Genomic DNA, 20555 nt, shown 5'->3' on the forward strand with positions numbered 1-20555 from the left:
GGAAAGCCAAGTGTCTTCATTCTGTTGCCGGGAATCTGAAATTATATGCTAACTCAGCACTTTACTGACTGAGCCATCTCTCATTAAGTTATCTATTTTTTAAAGTTTTTATTTATTTCAGTAAAAAAAAAATTTTGGTGTGTGTCTGGGTGTTTGGCCCGCATGTATCTATGTGCACAATGTCCGTGTCTAATCCCAGGAGGCCAGAAGAAGGAACAGTTGTGTCATGTGGGTGCTGGGAACCAAACTTGAGTCCTATGCAAAAGCAGCTAATGCTCTTGACCACTGAGCCATCTGTCCAGTCCCGTTTATCTATTTTTTAATAACAAGGTCCAGGGTGGAGAGATGTTTCTGAGGTTAAAGAGTACTAGCTGCTATTCGGCCGTTAGTCTGTAAGAGCAGTAGGAAAGGCTGCTGGGAATAGAGGCAAGGTCATTAGGAATTGGGAAGTTCCTCAGGTTGACTTCCAGTCCTTCCACCACTGGGTCACACTTAGCACATGCACCGTCTTTTTGGAAAACTTTCCTCAGCCTTGTTAGGTCACCTCGGTCTCTCCTACCGTATTCCTTCCAAAATTCATTTCCTCCTATGGCCATTCACTTTCTCAGCGTTGGGCTCCAGACACCGTGCACCTGATGACTGGTAGGAAATCAGTACACACACACACACACACACACACACACACACACACACACACACACACACACACACACACACACACATACACACACACACACTCACACTCACGACCACACACGAGCGCGTGCCCACCTACACTGAGATCACCTCACCATCACAAACGGGTACGCCTGGATCGGCCCTCACTCTCAAACCTCCTCCGCGGCAAGCTCACAGCCCCTCCCACGCCCAAGTGCGGATCCGCCCACAGACCTCCAGGATCCTGGCCTACAAGGGACCACCCACACAATCCCTTGGGGCCCCTTCTTGGCCATGAAGGTGGTAGCGGCCGGGCACTGGGCCATCCGGACCCCGGCGCCCGCTGCGCGCACGCGCGGCACCAATGCCCGCCTCTGCCGGCCTCGCCCTCCGGGGGCGGGGCGCGCTGGGGGCGGGTCCTGCGGCACCGCCCGGGAAGCTGCGCGAGGCTCGGTGCCGTCGCCACATCCTCCGGAGCTCTGGGTCCAGGCGAGCCGAGTCGAGCCGGGCCAGGACCAAGAGGAGAACTCCGACGGCACGGGCGAGCCGAAAGCTGAGCCATGGCGCACCAGACCGGCATCCACGGTGAGGGCGGATGGAGGGCGGACAGGGGCTCCGCCGCGCTGGTTCTCCGCGCTAGGTCCCTTCATCCTTCTCTTCCTTGTACCCTCCTGGGAAGCTTCCTGTTCTCTTTTGCAACCGCGAGTCCCTGGGATGGACACGTCTTGGGGCAGAACAGACTGTTGTACATAGCTGGGAGTGGGTGCACATGGATGCACACAGCGAGGGTGGAAGTATCTTGTGTACCCAACTGGGGGCGGATGTGCCTGTGTATACTGGTCTGGGTATTTTTGTTCTTTTCTGGAGGTGGGGTGTACCCGGATGTGCACATCTGGAAAAGTGTACATGGGTGTACACATGTTCTCTGTATACAGTCCAGTATGTGCACATCTGGATGAGACTTGGTTATGCCTGTCCAGGCTTCTTCGTGTGCATGCACTAGTGGCTGGTTTTGGACACTCTAGGTTCCATCTCAGACATCAGTGTTTCCTGGCTGCACGCACAGAAACTGTGGGTATCTGCATGTGTGCACAGTTCAGGCACATCTCAGTATGTGTGTGTTAGCATGGGTGTTTGCATGGGTGTCTTATGACTGACATGGGCTTATGTGTATGTGTGGAGAGGGTAGCCTGACCTTTTCTCCTTTCAGGACCCCTAGACTCTTGCAGACTAGGTTGGACAGAAGCTGGAATGGAGCCCTCCTTCTTAAGTAGAATGGGGAGAACTGCACATCTGACCTTGGCCTCTGACTTCTTCCCTTTTCCATTGTGATCTCTCTATCGCTGCTCCAGCCAGGCCTGCAAAGTCCCAACTTCAAGCTGGAAGCAGGGGAACGGGTCAGGATTCAGACTTTATAGGGGAGCTCCTGCCTCCACCCTCATCTACAGGAAGCTTCTACAGCCCAGGGCGTGACACCCATAGCCCCCCTCCAGGGCCCCAGTTTCCTCCTTGGAGAGACTTAAGAAAGAAGCAATAGCTGGGAGCCAGGTATTTTGTCCCCATTTGTTATGGGCCTGGAAGGGCTGCTTCCCTGGCCAGTAGGGAAGGCCAGGCTGCTTGCCCAGACAGCTTGTTGGTTTGGCCATCAGCCACTCCTACCACCACATCATGATTCCCTGACCAGGGCTACCACCATCGACCAGCCTGACTGCCGGAATCCCTGCCTGCGGTTGTGGCTGCTTGGTGGATGGACAAGCCAAGAGACTTTCCCTGCCCTAGCCCATCCCCATCCTGTTTGTCCTGAGCATGCAGGGACCTGGATCAAGCCTGGCCACCCACAGGTGGGCCAGCCTCTCCTAGAGATGGAGGAGCAGGTTTCTTGAGTCAGCCCCAAAGAGGGGAACTGTCAGGGTAAACTGCTGCCTGGCCTGCCCCTTCCTTCCTCTTTGTCTGGTCTGAGCTGCTATCTCCAAGAGGGAGGAGGTGCTACGAAGTTTTACACACACACACACACACACACACACACACTGCTTACAGATCCTGTGGCCAAGGCTCTGCCCTATCCCTTCATTCCCTATGAAGTGAGACAGGCCTGCCCAGGGGAGCCTCCCAGTCTCCTGCCTATGAGGATGTGCACCTTCTTTTGTGCCTGCTGGAAGTGGCAAGAAAGACCACCATGGAGGATCAGGTGCCAGCCTTGGCCAGGCCATAGGTGTAGGCCTGCTGACCTCAGAGTGGGGCCCAAGAGGGACAGTAACCTGAGGCTTGCTAGAGTTGGAGGTGGGCAAGGTGGGGGCGGGGAGGCATGAATCTTTGATGAAGGAGGCTCAGATGTCCCAGGCCTGGCCTCTAGATTATTGATGGTGACTGGGGAGACATTGGGGTGGGGTAGGAAGAGATGTCACTTTCCCTGCTGGCTTTTCAGTATGCCCTGGTAACAGTAGAAGGGGCTTGTCTGCCTCTTCCTCTGGGGAGCTTCTTAGCCTCTCTCTCTCTCTCTCTCTCTCTCTCTCTCTCTCTCTCTCTCTCTCTCAAGGTCTAGGCAGGTAGGAGGATCAGTAAAACACAGCTCCCTTAAGATTTTTTTAAAAATGTCAGCAAAGTCCAGTTCCTCAGCTCTTTCTCCCACACACCACAGGCCTCTGAGTTTGAGGGAATTAGCTGTGTTTTATAGATGAGGTTCAGGTTCAGAGAGGTCAGGGGTCACACAGCTAAGGGGAGCTGGGGCCCCAAAGATCAGGCTTAAAGCTTCAGGCTTCTACTCATAGAGTTAATCAGTTGTGCATGCCGAGCAGTGGTGGTGCATGCCTTTGATCCCAGCACTCGGGAGGCAGAGGCAGGCGGATTTCTGAGTTCAAGGCCAGCCTGGACTACAGAGTGTGTTCCAGGACAGCCAGGGCTACACAGAGAAACCCTGTCTCAAAAAAATAAAAAAAAAAACCAAAACAAAACAAAAAAATCATTTGTGCATACCCAGTGGGGCTACGTCCCCTTGTGTACGGTACCAAGCCATGCTTCTGTCCCCAAGGAATTGTTAAGCTGCTAGGCCCCTGGCCACACAGTGACCTTCGTGCCTAAGGTTCAAGCATAAGGTCACTCTGCAGGGAGCGGGGAGCACCTGAGGACAGACTAAGAGTTTGTTTACCTAAAGCCCCTCCACCCCGCCCCTAAGCTGCCCATCAGCTGCCCAATCCAAGCCCTATAAATACCCTGTGATCTCAATTCTCCAACTGTGTTTTTGCCGGGGTTCTTCTGACCCCTGGCAGCCCCAAGGTCACACTCACCCAGAGGCTCCAAGCAGGTCCCTTACACACTTGGACTGTGTCTTCCCTCTCTATCACCATTAGGAGAGCTGAGATGACTCATGGTCCTCGAGCTGTGGCCATGGTCCTCACCTTGGCACCGTGTCCTTGGTCATTAGTCACCTTCCATCTCTGATGCCCAAATTCCAAGATGGAGGCTTCTTCCTCAGCACCACTCCTCCTCCTGGTAGCCTTCCTTACTGCCTGAGGTCTGAGGCGGTCTTGCCTCTTGATAGGGCTGTGTTGGGGCTGGTAGCCCCTGTTTTGGTACAGACTGACTGGGGGCTTGAACTACGAGTACATTCATGTGACGTGCAAATTTATGTCTCTATATTTTGTTTATCTTGCCTGTACACATGGTGTAGTCATACTTTGCAGCTATGTCTGCTGCCTGTATTTGTGTTGGCAATCCAGGATTGTATCTGTGCATGTGTGTGTGTGTGTATACACTTGTGCATGCTTGTATGTGTGGGTGTGTATGTGTGTCTTTGTTTGACTCTCTAGATGAGACTCAGTCCACTTAGATTGACCAGCTGAGTGGGTGTTGAGTCACTGCTAGATCATCCTAGTGTCCAGGGACAAGTGAGTGCCCTTCATTCTGGCAAGCTTGTCTTGTCTTAGAAACTGGTCCATCTTCAAGTGGGCTGTCCTTCCTGTCATCAGAGCTATCCCGGCCAGCAGGCCACCGCCTGCCACTCCTGCTAGCTAAATTTGGGAGCTTATGTTCAGTGGCCATCTCAGGTTCCAGTCACATGGGGAAACCATATTTAACCCACTTCCCAGCCTGGCTACCACCAGACCCCACAGGACACCAGCAGACCCAAACTCTTCCCTGCCCACTCTGCCTGCTTGCTCACCAACAACAACTATGTTTCTTGTGCTTATAGCCACTGAAGAGCTAAAGGAATTCTTTGCCAAGGCCCGGGCTGGCTCCATCCGACTTATCAAAGTCATCATTGAGGACGGTGAGTGTCCCCCACGGGCTGGGGCATGGAATGGAGGCCGAACCCAGTCACTTCTGGGGATAGGAGAGCTGGGTATCAGCTTCCTTTCAGCCCCTCCCAGACCTCAGTCTCTGCATCTGAGAATGTAATGAGGCCTTTCACAGAGAGGTCTCATTGGGGTCCTGCAGTGGGGGTAGAGGGCACCCTGTTGTACAGAGTCCTTCCTGCAGTTCTGTCTAACCTCAGCCTGAGGCTGTGTGGCGTTTGAGATGAGCCTTGTCAGAGTATCGGGCTAGATATGTGGTAAGGGTCCAGTGAGCCCTACTATATGTATGTTTTGTGTCTGGGGGGTGGGTGGTATGTGTATGTGGTGTGTGTGTTCTATGTGTGTGGTGAGTGTGTGTGTATGTGGTGTGGTATGTGTGTCATGTATGTGTGTGGTGTATGGGGAGGTGAGTGTGTGTGGTGAGTATGTGTATATGTGGTGTGTGGTGAGTGTGTTGTATATGTGTGGTATGTGTGTGTATGGTGTGGTATGTGTGTCATGTATGTGTGTGGTGTGTGGGGAGGTATGTGTGTTTGGTATGTGTATATGTGGTGTGTGGTGAGTATGATGTATGTGTGTGGTATGTGTGTGTGGTGTGTATGTGTGTGTGTATGTGGTGTGTGTGTTGTATGTGTGTGGTGTGTGGGGAGGTGAGTATGTGTGTATGGTGAGTGTGTATATGTGGTGTGTAGTGAGTTTTGTATGTGTGTGGTATATGTGGTGAGTGTGTGTATGTGGTATGTGTGTTGTATGTGTGTGGTGTGTGGGGAGGTGAGTATGTGTGTGGTGAGTGTGTATATGTGGTGTGTGGTGAGTTTTGTATGTGTGTGGTATATGTGTGTGTGGTGAGTGTATGTATGTGGTGTGTGTGCGTGGTGGGTATGCATGTGGTATGAGGTGAGTGTGTGTGTGTTGTATGTGTATATGTTGTGTGTGTGTGGTCAGCAGATTGGGCCTGGCTGGACCTGGCTTGGCTGCTGGCTGTAGGAGGACTGAGATACCATGGACCTTCCCATAGTAGATGTCCCCAGAATGGGAAGAAAAAGCTATGTCTTGCTCATTCTCAGAGCAGGCTAGAGTGACACCATGCTTGACAGGGCCTTGAGCTGCCCCTGCGTTCTTACCAGGTAGTCTGAGGGTGTGGGGCTTGAGCCAGGGCTTGAAGTAGAACTATTCAAGGAGGCAGGGGATCCGTCTGAGGCTGAATGATGGGAAGACAAGGGGTCCCTCTCCCCTCTGCCAGTGACGGCCTCAGCAGGGAGTGGTACAGAGTCTGGGAGTAGGTGTGGGCCAGACCCTCCAAGGGTCCTTCAGCCTTCTCAGTAGTCACGCTGTCACGAGCCCTTTGGCACTGGACTCCCTGAATGAGCCTAGTGATATGTTTACTTAGCAGGCCCTGCCAGACTCAGAATCCACCACAGGCTTTCAGGCCACAGCTAAGCTGGGCCTTGTCCAGGCTCCTCAAATCCAGATGTCCTCAGAGGCTGGGTAGGGGTCATTATGGGAGGTGATAAATAGAGGTCTCCTGGGACTCCCCACCCTTAAAGAGACAGTTGAGCTCATTGGCCTCCCATTTCAGCCCTGCCCGTTAACCTCCCAGGAAAGGTACCCCTCGTAGGTGGTTCCCAGAAGCGTAAGGGATCTCTAAGTAGACTCACTCTAGTACTGCATTCCAAGCGTTGGGGAACCCAGGAATGCCTGGGGTAGGGGCCTATGGTCTAGATGAATGTGGGTGGAGCTCCTGATTTTTGTTTTGTTTTGTTTCGTTTTTTGTTTTGTTTTCTTTTGTTTTGTTTTTCAAGACAGGGTTTCTCTGTATAGCCCTGGTTGTCCTGGAACTCACTCTGTAGACCAGGCTGGCCTCGAACTCAGAAATCTACTTGCCTCTGCCTCCCGAGTGCTGGGATTAAAGGTGTGTGCCACCATGCCCGGCACTCCTGATTTTTCTAAAGAAATTAAATTATAAATTTGCTTTTAGACAACCACCACAACAGAAAACTATGTGTGTGTCATCTGTGTCTGTGTGGGGGTACGTGCTTGTGTATGTAGGACTTACGGAGGCCGAGAGAGGACATTATTGGTACTGGAGTCACAGGCAGTTGTGAGCTGCCTGACACAGGTTCTGGGGACCAAACCCAGGTCCTCTGGGAGATCAACAAGTGCTTTCAGTTGAGCCATCTCTCCAGCCCCAAGAAACACTCCTTATGTAAGATTCCTATTATAGCTTGGCATGATGGTATAGGCCTATAATCCCAGCATTGGAGAGGGTTGAGACAGGAGGAAGCCAGCCAAGACTATAGAAACTTGTATCCAAATATAAAAATGAAGCCTTGGGAGGTACAGGTGGAAGAATCAGATGGTTCAAGGTCATTCTTGGCTGTATAGTAAGTCAGGAGCCAGCCTGGGCTACATGATACCAAAAAATAAAATAAAATTCTGGTTTATTTTTAAACTTAGAGAGAGAGAGAGGATCAGAGAACAGCTTTGACCATGTGGCTCTTTGGCATTGAGCTCACATCCTCCAGCTTGCTGATAAGCATCTTTACCCTCTGAGCTATCTCACCTGTCCCAAACATTCTGGCTGTAAAATGTGAACAAAAGGCTGGAGAGATGGCTCAGGGGTTATGAGCATTTGCTGCTCTTGGAGAAGACCCACATTCGGGTTCCAGGATTGACCTGGTGCTTCACAACTGTCTGTAACATCATTTCTAGGGGATCCAATGCCACCTTCTGAGCTCCCTGGGTACCAGACACACACATGATACACATATGTAGCTCTAGGCAAAATACTCATAACATAAGAAAGTAAAAACTTTACAAATATGAACAACATCCCAGCACTCGGGAGGCAGAGGCAGGCGGATTTCTGAGTTTGAGGCCAGCCTGGTCTACAGAGTGAGTTCCAGGACAGCCAGGGCTATACAGAGAAACCCTGTCTCAAAAAAGAAAAAAAGAAAAAAAAAAAAATCTGACAGCATTTGGCCTTCTTCCCCAACTTCCCCAGCCTAAAGCTGCTGGCTTTCAACACTGTTTCCCATCTGGGTTCTGGGCAGGCAGGGAAGGAAGCCAAGGCCTGCAGAGGTGGTGAGGCTGGTAGCTTTGCACGTGGAGGCTTGGGCAGCTAGGTTATTTGCCCTGTCAAAAGGGCCCCGTGAAGTGCTGGCCGGTGAAGTGCTGGCCCCGCAAGGTCCACCTGGGATCACTGTTTTGCCCAGTTCTTCCTCTGGGTTGGTCTGTGTGGCCAAGGACATGTATGGTGTCCAGATGAGGTCTCAGCCTGGAACTGGGGTTGGATGACCTACTTGGCCAGAGACAGGGTAGGCCTCTCAGATCCAGACTGGCCAGCAAGATGACTTAGGTAAAAGTATTTGCTGCCCAAACCTAACAAACAACCTGAGTTTAGTCCCTGGAACTTACAGTGGACTGAGCCCTGAAAGTTATCTATTGACTTATGCATATACACTGTGGTATGCATGTACCCATAGTTATATATGTCATATATATATATAGATGATGATGATGATAATAATAATAATAATGTTGGTTGTTAGCTCAACCGAGTGATATACTCCTATATTTCCAGCACCAGGAAAGCTGAGGCAGGATTGGAAGTCTGAAGATAGGCTGGGCTATATAGCAAAATTGTATCAAAAAATAACCACAAGGGTCTAGGATTGTAACTCAGTTGGTAGAGTGCTTGACTGGTGTGCACAAGGCCCTGGATTTGCTCCTTAGGACTCCATAAAGTGGAATTGGTGGTACATGAATGGAAGGAACGCCAGCATTCAGGAGGTAGAGCTCTGAGGATCAGAAGTTCAAGGTCGTGGTGGCACACGCCTTTAATCCCAGCACTCGGGAGGCAGAGGCAGGCAGATTTCTGAGTTCGAGGCCAGCCTGGTCTACAGAGTGAGTTCCAGGACAGCCAGAGCTACACAGAGAAACCTTGTTTCGAAAAACCAAAAAAAAAAAAAAGTTCAAGGTCTTCCTCCAGCACAGTTCTAGGCCTGTCTGCACAGCATGAGATCCTGTCTCAGACAGCAAGCAAGCAAGCAAAAGAAAAGCAGAGGCTGTTTGTGGTGGTGCACGCAGGCAACCCTCAAGCCCTCAAGAGGCTGCTGCAGGAAGGTTAGGAGTTCAGCATCAACTGAGGCCACATAGTAAAATCCTGGCATTAAAAAAAAAAAAAGAAAAAAGTTGAAAAAAAAAAAGTTGGCTACTATTGCTTTTTTACTTTGGGGTAGAGGGCTGAAGCTGGGGGTGGCAGCCTCTTGCTTAGCACTTTGTCCTCAGAGGGGCTTGGTGGAGCCAGGCGCTGAGTGAGGTGAGAGCAGGAAGTCGTACAGTTAAGATTGTACCTTGCAGCTAGCTGCTCCCTGTGTAGGAGTTCTTTGAGAGGACCGCATTGTTGCTGGCGGTGAGCACACAGCTGGGTTCCTTTGTGTGCTTGTGTATGCACAAGTGCTTAAGTGTGCATGAATACAAGCCTTAGCAGGTGTGGGGGTGTACAAAGGGAGCCACCCATAGCTGGGACACGTAGCCTAATTCACTGATTCATATTCATCCCTCGGCAATTCTGCTTCTTAACTTTGGGGATTTGAAGGGTCTGGGGCAAGAAAGAGGGTTGAAGTGGCCAAGTAACTCAGAAAGCTACATCCAGAGATCATAGGTCCATGGGCAGAGGAGAATGTGGGATGTGCCACGTGGGCTCACCCGGCCTCTGCCCCCAGAACAGCTCGTGCTGGGTGCCTCACAGGAGCCAGTGGGACGCTGGGACCAGGACTACGACCGGGCTGTGCTGCCACTGCTAGACGCCCAAGAGCCCTGCTACCTCCTCTTCCGACTTGATTCGCAGAATGCTCAGGGTTTCGAGTGGCTTTTCCTGGCCTGGTCACCTGACAATTCGCCGGTGAGTCTCTAGGGATCGTTGCCCATCAACCCTGCACCGGGGCCGGTGGGAAGTGGGGAGAACAGACGAGAGATTCTGGCCTAAAGAGGCAAGGGAAGGGATGCTAGGTTCTGCCCCAAACCCTGCAGAGCCTTGCGGTGGGCTCTCAGTACAGTCAGCCCGACTCCGCGCTGAGTTTGAGCTGGGTGGAGGCTCCCCCTGCTGGCTAAAGCTGCCTCATATAGCTTCGCTGCGCCCCCTACTGGGCGCAGTGCAATAACCTGCTTCCGTCAGCCCTGCCTCCCTCTTCCGGGGCTCCACAGTTGGCTCCTGGAGCAGCAGCTTGGCCCATAGGTCCTCACAGTTTGCCCCATCTCAGGTGCGGCTGAAGATGCTATATGCAGCCACACGCGCCACCGTGAAGAAGGAGTTTGGAGGCGGCCACATCAAGGATGAGCTCTTCGGGACAGTAAAGGTTAGTCAAGCCAGAATAAGGAATGGGGACCAGAGGGTGAGGCATTGTGTGAGGGTCACGGCAACTCAGTGCCAGGCTCAGGGTGATATAGGAGGGCCGGGCACAGGGATGTACCATACATAGCTGATACCGCGTTTGCCTGACATGCATAAAACCCTGGTTTGACTCTCAGTACTCCGGAAGTGGAGACAGCCGAGAGTGCTGGCAGTTCAGGGTCACTGTTGGCAGCTTATGTAGCTTGAGAGCTACATAAGATTCTGTCTCAAATAAAAGAAATGGGAGGATGGGGAGTCTAGCAGCTGCAGGCTGAGATGCACAGCAGGCTTCTGTCTGCCCGCCCGCCCAGGGTATCCACTCACACCTCTGCCCCTCCCCCACAGGATGACCTCTCCTTGGCTGGGTACCAGAAGCACCTGTCATCGTGTGCCGCACCTGCCCCACTGACTTCTGCCGAGAGAGAACTCCAGCAGATCCGAATCAATGAGGTGCGTGCCCGGGATGATGTGGGTTGGGAGATCCTAAACTTGGTAGGCTACAACCGCCTACGGATAGATAAAGGTTTTCTTCATGACTGCCCCACCCCCAGGTGAAGACTGAGATCAGCGTGGAAAGTAAACACCAGACGCTGCAGGGCCTGGCCTTCCCTCTGCAGCCTGAGGCCCAGAGGGCACTTCAGCAACTCAAACAGAAGACGGTCAACTATATCCAGCTGGTGGGTACACAGCCGTGCCCAGCACACACGAACTAGGCACTGTGGGCTCCTCCTGTTTCCTGGTTACACGTATTTGCAAGTGGGCACAGAGTCCTATCCCCGTCTCCTGGGCTGTTCTGCTAATCCACATTGTTCCTAGACTTGGGATGTTGTAGCTCAGTTGGTAGAGTGCTTGCCTGGTATACACCAGACTCTGTATTTGATTCTCAGCAGTAGCACAAAAAGCCGGGTGTGGTGGCACACACCTGTAATCTCTGTATTCTGGGGGCAGAGGCAAGAGGGTCAGAAACTCAAAAGTCATCCATACATAGCGTGTTCAAGGTCAACCTAATCTATACCAGACCCTGTTTCAATTTTTTCTTAAAAAAAAAAAATTGAAGCCATGCATGGTTGGGCATGCCTTTTAAGAGGCAGAAGCAGGAGGATCTTTGAGTTTGAGGCCAACCTGGTCTATAGAATGAGTTCCAGGACAGCCAGGACAACACAGAGAAATCCTGTCTTGGAAAAAAAAAAAAAAGATAATACTATTCTCTTCTCCTCTGCCTGCCCCCAGGTCTTAATCACAATAGATACCCTCTAAGCGTGTGGCCCTATACATCTTTACAACATATAGACACCATGGTTTACACTGGCCCTCAGGACTGACCCTGTCCTATCCCAGAGTTCCTCTGTAGCTCTTTTGAGTTTTCTCTTTCCCAGGTAGAGTCCTTCTGCCCCAGAATGCCTTTCCCTTCTCAACACTTTCCTGGGGCTTTGTCTCTTGACAGTCAACCTGTGGCAGTGCCTTGCTGAAGTCAAGGCCCCCCACGACACCTCAGACAGGGATCTCAGTGGGAGCTTCTTTTTTTTAGCAGAATCCTCAAAAGGGGCAGAGTTGGGGCTGGAGGGACTCTTTAGAATAAGCCCCGCAGTCTGATGAGGTCCAGCCTTGAGAAGGGGACCCTAGAGATGGGGACCCCAAACACTCTTACCCGCCCAACAATCCTGCTTCCTTATGGGTACACTGGCACCCTCATACCTCCCCTGCTCCTCCTCAGAAGCTGGACCTGGAACGGGAGACCATCGAGCTGGTACACACAGAACCCACAAATGTGGCCCAGCTGCCCTCACGGATTCCTCGAGATGCTGCCCGCTACCACTTCTTCCTATACAAGCATACTCATGAGGGTGATGCCCTTGAATCTGTGGGTGAGTAGCCATGACAGGGACTGGGCAGGGAGCAGCAATGACAAGCCACTGCTTGGGCCTGCTAGGGGAGGTCTGCAGGTACCTCACCACGTCATCCCCTCCAGTGTTCATCTACTCCATGCCCGGGTACAAGTGCAGCATCAAGGAGCGGATGCTCTACTCCAGCTGCAAGAGCCGCCTCCTTGACTCCGTAGAGCAAGACTTCCAGCTGGAGATAGCTAAGAAGGTACGGCCTGTTCCCAGGGTCCCAGCACTCTACTCTCCACTGGAGTCCTATGTTCTTGCAAGACTCACTGCTGCAGTATTGGATGGGTGGAAAGCCTAAGGCCCAGGGCAAACCAAGGCACACATAAGCCCAAGGCTTGACTGCCTTACCACCTCCTTTTCCTAGGTCTGGTGGGGATGGGGCTAGGAGAAGGTGACTCAGGCCAGTGGGGTAACAGACCCTGCATTGTAGATCCTGCGGTTACCTAAGAGAAGACAGATATCAAGAGTGACTCCAGAAGTGGGGTTTCCCTGAGAGTGGTATGTGTTGGGCCCTGGATATAGTGGTGACTTCTGTCTTGACCCATGCAGATTGAGATCGGCGATGGAGCAGAGCTGACAGCTGAGTTCCTCTATGACGAGGTACATCCCAAGCAACACGCGTTCAAGCAGGCGTTCGCCAAGCCCAAAGGCCCCGGGGGCAAGCGGGGCCACAAGCGCCTCATCCGGGGCCCCGGGGAGAACGGGGAAGACAGCTAGGTGTCTGGACTGGGAACAGGGCCGGGCACGTGGACTACAGGGTTGCCACTCTGCCACCCCTGGACTTCCTTCCTCCCCAGCCTGGGCTCTAAGGAATTGCTTTCCTGTGGGACAAGGAGGGCAGGTGGCTGACCATATCTGAGGGCCTGCCTCTGGACCAGCACTGTGTGACCTTGCCCTGTCACTGTCCCTGCCTCTCATCTGTGTGTACAGGGTGGCTGGCGAAACCCCACCTTGGCACAAACCTAGCCTCCAGAAAATTTCGTGCTGTGGTTGCAGCCCAGCCCAAAAGCCTTTGGCTACAGTGGGTGGGGACGGTTGGCAGGGGCCAGATGTCACAGGAAGGGATGGTTGAATGCTGTATTTTGTAAAGAATAAAATATTTTTAAATCAATACTGAGCCTGGGTGCCTTTCCCCGTTCAGAGGGGGTCTGATGGACTCCTGGCCTCAGGTGTGTGGCATGCTTTGAGTGTAAGGACAGAAGCCCTACCCATGAGGTTATGAAGATCTGGGTGTCTCTGTTTCCTGTGGTTGATGTGACAAGTTACCACAAACTCAGCGGCTTAAAAAAGTGGTAGTTTGAGCCCAACCTGAGCAGCATAGCAAACAAACCCCTGTTTCAAAAACACAAAAGAAAACCTTGCAGATTTATTCTTAGAGATCTTGAGGCCATGGTGCACACAGCCGGCTCCTGGCAGAGTTAGCCGAGTTTTTACCTCTGGACTAAACCAGATTCCACTAGTCTTGGCTTCCCTGGGCTCGTGCCTCAATCTGGAGTCAGATTTTTCCATCTTTACTTTTTCTTCTTAATATTTTTGTGTTCTATCTCAAGACAGGTTTCCTTTTTTTTTTTTTAAAGATTTATTTATTTACTATGTATACAGTGTTCTGCCTCCATTTATGCCTATAAGCCAGAAGAGGGCACCAGACCTCATTACAGTGGTTGTGAGCCACCATGTGATTGCTGGGAATTGAACTCAGGATCTCTGGAAGAGCAGACAGTGCTCTTAACCTCTGAGCCATCTCTCCAGCTCGCAAGACAGGGTCTTGTTACATAACTGTGGCTGAGCTCAAACTCAAGGCAGTCCTCCTGTCTCAGCCTCCCCAATGCTGGATGTACCAATGTGCATCTCCATACCTGGCTTTGTCTCTGTTTTATTCATTTGTAGGGTGGATTTTTGAGACAGAATCTCATGGACTCCAGACTGGCCTCAAACTGCCTGTGTGGCTGAGGATAATCTTGAATCTCTATAGGTGTGTGCCACTGTGTCCGGTTTATGGAGTATCAGAGATCAAATCCAAAGCCTTGAAAAAAGCAGTGTACCAACTGAGCTACACCCACAGTCCCTGCATCTGCTTTGTAAGGGATATTTTGCCCTCCAAGCTTTCTGCCCCCATTTCCCCTGACAATAATGTAGGATTGGGGGAATCGGGAGATGGGTCCCTAAGAAGACATTTTTTGTTTAGTTGCATTTTTTTGTTGCTGGTTTTTGTTTTTCTGTTTTGTTTCTTGAAGCAGAATCTTACTATGTAGCCCCGGCTAGCCTGGAGCTTTGCTGTATAAACCAGGCTGGCCTCAAAATCATAGGGAGCCACCTGCTTCCTGCCTCCTAGGTGCTGGGATGAAAGGTGTGTGCGCTGCCCCTGGCTCCCACCTCCCTGGTAAGGGCCCTTCTAGCTGGGGTTTCACAACACCGAGGCACTGGGGGATGGTGGGTATTCTAGAGAGTGTATCTGGGGGTCTCCAGTCCTGTGTGTTCTTGACCACGTTGTCAGTGCCCTGTGCCCCTCTCCGGGCCTCTTTTCCTATTCCCAAGAAATGTAGCATCATGAGTGTATGTGAAGAGCTGATTCCCTGATCATGAGGAGTCCTTTAACCTCTGGGAAAGGGCCCACGTTTGATACTCAGCAGTAGCCAGGGGTGTAGTCTGTGCCTCTGAAGAGTGGTTGAAACACCTCCTGTCACAGCTGGAGAAACATTCAGCTGCTGGTTGGACACTGTCGTTTTTCCTAGCTCAGGACATTGTCCCATTGCAGGAGTCCCTTTTCAACCTCTATGAAAGCCCCTAGGATTATGGACAAAAAAGATGGGGCCCTGGTAAAGATCCACAAGAGACTCAGCCCAAATACTGGTTCTCAGGGGGGCAAGAAGGTTCTCACGCTGCTGAGTCAGCTAGATTATTGGTACCTTGGACCCTTCCTGCTATGAGATCCACTCCGCCGAGGGAGAGCCAGGAGACTGGTGTCGAACCCTGCCACTTTCGGGAGAATGGTCATTCATTCATTCATTCTCATTCATTCATTCATTCATTCATTCATTCATTCATTCATTCATTCATTCATTCGAATTTCACTCAAAGATAACCCAGACTGCCTATCCAAAGCCGAGTGCTGTGGGCAGTACATAGATTCAGCAGATACCGAGCAGCACTGCAGACACAGATGGAAGTTTTTATCCTCAAGAAACGAACATTTCAACAGGAGAGTAAGACAGTATACAACCAAGCAGGAAGGGTGGCTGATATAGAGTGGTAGCTGTTGAAAAATGCTATGCAAATTGAAAACCGGTCGGCCACAGTGCTCAGGAGAGCCAGATCTGGGCTGGTCGGCCACAGTGCTCGGGAGAGCCAGATCTAGGCTGGCAGGTTTATTTACTTCTGTCTATATTTCTTTTTTCTTTTTTTAAAAAAAGATTTATTTTATTATTATATCTAAGTACACTGTAGCTGTCTTCAGACACACCAGAAGAGGGCATCAGATCTTATTAAGGATGGTTGTGAGCCACCATGTGGTTGCTGGGATTTGAACTCATGACCTTTGGAAGAGCAGTCAGTGCTCTTACCCGCTGAGCCATCTCTCCAGCCCCCTGTCTATATTTCTTTTGAGTCAGGGTTTCCCTATGTAGTCCAGGCAGGCCTTGAACTCTGTTCTCCTACATCATCCTCGATGGAAGGATGGGTGTGGAGCTCAGCTGGGAGGTTCATCAGAGGGTCAGGAAAAGCCCCCACGGAGCGAGGGTGATGTGTGTAAAGGCAGAAGGCAAACTGGATCACGTGGGGGATTGTGACTTTCCTTCTACCGAGAGGCTGCTGACCACTGGCCTCAAGGACAAAGGAAGCAGGAGGGGAAGGGAGGGCTCAGATGTCGGGGATACACTGAGCAGATTGACGTCCAGGATCAGCGTCAGTGAGACAGCTCAGCTTTGTTGGGGTGAGCAAGGGTTATATAATCTTGAGGAGCGGGTAGGAATTTTCAGGGTGAATATACATTATTGGCTACAGTGGAGGTACCTCATTTACATAAAGAGGAGTTCCAAGCACCTGTGGGTGGGTTCTTTCTGGAGAGAGGAAATTGAACCTGTAAGTTGGCCACAGGCTACCCGACTTTCCTCAGAGGTTTCTTGGGGTTACAGGTGGGGAGGATTGATTGGTTATACACAGTACCTACTTATCATACGGTGGGAAGGGCTGAGGGGTGTTATGTGATGCAGTACTGGGGAGAAGTGGAAGGACAGAGCACACAGAGCCACTGCATGGACAGTGACTAGGACTCGGGATAGTTATGGAAGGATCTGTGTTGCAGGATATTTGATCACACTGTGAACCCCAAGATTGTGAGCAAAACAAAACAAAACAAAAAACAAAAACCTGTTTCTAGTTGTGGTGTGGCCCAGTCCTTAGCACATTCTTTAATCCCTCTAGCTGAGATTCAGACACACCCTTAGTACACACCTTTACACAAATAATGAAGGTAAAATAGTTTGTAGAAGGAAGCACCCATGTTTGAAAGTGATGGCTAATTGAGTGGCAGACAAAGTGATGAATCAGAGAAAGAGTTGACAGACTAGGATAGGCCCAACTCTCAGGAGAAGAGAGAGGAAAGGGAAGCTACATACGAGAGAAAGCATCAGAGAGAAAGGGGGAGGCAGTTTTATGGGGAGAATTTTACAGAGACAGAACATTAAAGACAGAACGATCCAGAGAATGAGAAGGAGCCAGAAGATTAGAACATATTGCCAAAGTTCGTTTAAAGCCAAGCAGAGCATCTCAATCAGAAATTGAGAGAAGCTAGATCGAATGAGCTTGGAGAGGAGTTTGAGCCAGAACAGCTGAGTTGAGTCAGCCAGCCAGCTCTCAGAAAGAACTAGAAGGGGTGAGCTTATTCAGCAGCAAGTCTCAGAGGCTGAAAACATTTTAGACCTAGACAAGAAGATTGTAAAGAGGCTAGAAGCTTCCGGGACTAGGCCTAGGTTAGCAGATGGGCAGGCAGTAAATCCTCTAAGCCAACAATTAATAGAGTAGAATAAAGTTACTTTTATAGATCTGGGCAAAGGAGGGACCCAGAATGAAAGTATTTGAACAGAGGCTACTGGAGAGATGACTCAGCAGTTAAGAGCACTGGCTGCTTTCCCAAAAGACCTGGGTTCAATTCCCAGCAACTACATGGCGGCTCACAGCTGTGTGTGCCAGTTGCAGGGGATCTGGCATGCTCTTCTGACTGCCTCAGATACCAGGTAAGCAAGAGGTACTTAGACATACATGCAGGCAACACACACGTATGCACACACACATATGTATTTCCATATATTTGTGCACCTATATGGAGAGAGTGTGTCTTAGTTAGGGTTTTACTGCTGTGAACTAACACCATGACCAAGGCAACCCTTATAAGGACAATATTTAATTGGGGCTGACTTACAGGTTCAGAGGTTCAGTCCATAATCATCAAGACAGGAGCATGGCATCATCTAGGCAGGCATGGTGCAGAGGAGCTGAGAGTTCTACATCTGAAGGCTGCTAGTGGAAGACTGACTTCCAGACAACTAGGATGAAAGTCTTAAAGCCCATGCCCACAGGGCCATAGCTTCTAATAGTGCCACTCCCTGGGCCAAGCATATACAAACCATCACAGAGAGAGAGAAAGGTTTGAACAAGCCTTTCCAGGGGCTCAATATGGACAGGCTGCAGGGGACTTGAGCAGGACGTGTGTGTGTGTGTGGGGGGGAGTCTAGATTAGAGATGATGTCAGCTCAGGCAGCAGGTGGATAGGCAGGTTGTGAGCAGTGGGCAGTTTCTAAAGGGACAGAATCAGGGCTTAATGTCTCTCCAGGGTCTCTGGGGCTTTGAGCTTGAAGAACCAGCTCTAGTCACCAGGGCCAAAGGAGAAGGTGACAGCCAAGTAGGTCAGCGTTGGGTAGCACTTACCTCCAAGGAAGGCTGAGGAGGCTCCTGGAGGGGTCAAACAGGGAAGTGAACCCCATAAAGAAACAAAACTGAAAACCAGCGGCCATAAAGAAACAAAAATGAAAACCAGTGGCTAGGCATGTGGCGCACGCCTTTAGTCCCAGCACTCGGGAGGCAGAGGATGGCAGATTTCTGAGTTTGAGGCCAGCCTGGTCTACAAAGTGAGTTCCAGGACAGCCAGGGCTATACAGAGAAACCCTGTCTCGAAAACCAAAAAAAAAAAAAAAAAAAAAAAAAAAAAAAGAATGAAAACCAGGTGCAGATTGACTTTGTCAACCTGGATCAGACTTTGGAAACCTTAATAACACGCGGTTTATTCCCAATGGATTTCAGCCCAGTGTAATTTGGGGGTGGGGGGAAGTTACCTGGTATAATACTATCCCTGAAGCACAAGGATGAAGAATTACATTGAAACTCAACTCTGGGTAAAAGATGGGTTCTAGAAGTAGGCTACCTGTACTAGCTTATGGGTCTGGCCTGGTCTCAGTCATACAGATAGCACAGAAGTCATTTGGGCTATTAGCCACCCCTAGTCCTGGTTGTGGGAGCTTGGAGGGGTCTCTGGCTGCAACAGTCATTTAGATTACTCGCTGTTGGTTAACAGATTCCACTAGGCTCCTCCCAAGGACCTAGGCTTGTGCCATCACCTGCCATCTACCAGTTGCAGCGGGCGAAGCAGAGGCACAGCTTATAAAGAGGACTAATTGCTACCTCAGCACTCCCCCACTGTCCTCCTTTTCTCTGCCTCTACCCCCTTTCCAGGTCCCCATTCCCCTCCTTTCCCCCCACAATAAACTTCCCTTAAATCAGGCCTGTCACGTGACATGATTTCTCCTTGGCCTGCCAAGTACTCCCTGACTCCCACCACAATTTATATATTTTGTAACACTGGCCACCTCTGGTCCTGGTTGTAGGAGCTTGTTGTGGTCTGGCCCAACATCACCAGAAGGTTAATCACTTTCTGCCCTCACCTTTCCGCATGGAAGAACAGGTTTTTCATCTTTCCCATGAGAAAGACAACCCAGTGTGCTTAACGTTCTTGGTTCCTCTGGCGATCTCTGTAGGCACAAGGACCTCCTGGCTGTGCTTCCAACCGGTGAACCATTCCATCCCCCAGGGAGATAGGGTGGTGTGGCATACACCTTTGATCACAGCACGCAAGAGACAAGAGGCAGGCTACAGAATGAGTTACAGAACAGCCAGGGCTAGAAACTTAGTCTTGAGGAAACAAATAAACAAACAAAAACACCTCAGGATATAAACAACTGAAAAAAAGCTTCAGGAAGTTCCTGAAAGTGACCAGATGCAATTGGTCCTCCCTAAGCTTATATGGACAGTGGAGACTGCTAAGAAGCACGCTCAGACAAAGGGAGGTGCACAGAGGAGCTTGAAAGAAGCAGAGACCAGCTGAGCTGCCTGAAAAAGGCTCAGACCAACTGTCTTGCCTGGACAATTCACTGTCCAACTGGGATAGTGTCTCCCACTCTGCATCCCCACTTCCCACAATGCCCCAGGTTGAGCTGTCAATACATTGTGCCATGAGCTCTCCATTTCTAGCTTCTGTAGTATCCATGACCTATGCTTTGGTGATACAGCTGTCTTTGAGTCATCTCTGCTCCTTTTAGTAACCCCTCATCCATACTTCAACCAGTAACTCCAATAAAATTCATTGGTAAACCAACTTGGACGTCAGTGGTACCTCGGTTTTGGTCTGTCATTGGTCTGTCACTTGGGTGAGTACACACTTGCTCACATCTCCCCAGGAACAGTGTCACATGACAGCAAGATCAGCCAGAATCTTGGCTGGACCAGCCGCAGCCTACCTCAGAAGCTCCAGCAGCTTGCTGTGCTCTGGGGTCTGGAGTCTGACTGGGCGTTTCGGGAAGTGGAGATGCAGAGTGGGAGATACTATTGCTGGAAGAGATGTGAAGGCTGCCGTAGTAGGAAAGCAGATGTTGGCTCCAGCCTCTGGCTCACAGATGCTCTCCATAGAGTTCTGGGGATAGAGTAGGTGAGAGAGCCACTGTCCCGAGAGCACCCATGAGACAGGCACTGAGGCATGAGAGTGAGGTGACACCCTCCTCACGAGGGTCAGTGCTCTGCCTAGCTCTGGTGCTATTAAAATCTGGTTTCTCATTGACCTTGGGCTGGAGTCTGGGTTTTGGTTCCTTCCCACAGCTCTTTGGGGGGTGGGGGGCATATGTGATACCCTTTGGCTGATTGTGGGGTGGGGAGGAGAGTGGAAAGAGGAAGGGGTTGAGGGGGTTATCTGTCTGCCATCTGACTATGCAAATGATGTGTGACTCATTGTACCACCTGCTCTTTCAGGGTAGGGACAAAGTAGCTACTAAGCTGTAG

At 50.7% G+C, this 20555-nt stretch overlaps 1 protein-coding gene across 1 annotated transcript; it reads left to right on the top strand.

Moving 5' to 3' along the window:
- Nucleotides 1–1065: 1065 nt before the first annotated feature.
- Nucleotides 1066–13345, top strand: Twf2 (twinfilin actin binding protein 2). The gene is made up of 9 exons (NM_011876.3): nucleotides 1066–1242; nucleotides 4847–4924; nucleotides 9677–9855; nucleotides 10214–10309; nucleotides 10690–10794; nucleotides 10896–11021; nucleotides 12059–12209; nucleotides 12314–12435; nucleotides 12786–13345. Exons 1-9 carry the CDS (start codon nucleotides 1218–1220, stop codon nucleotides 12951–12953), a joined length of 1050 nt encoding a protein of 349 aa, NP_036006.1. The 5' UTR covers nucleotides 1066–1217; the 3' UTR covers nucleotides 12954–13345.
- The last annotated feature ends 7210 nt before the right edge of the window (nucleotides 13346–20555 follow it).

Source organism: Mus musculus, chromosome 9 (genome assembly GCF_000001635.26).
Source record: "Mus musculus strain C57BL/6J chromosome 9, GRCm38.p6 C57BL/6J".
Classification (NCBI taxonomy): Eukaryota; Metazoa; Chordata; class Mammalia; order Rodentia; family Muridae; genus Mus; species Mus musculus.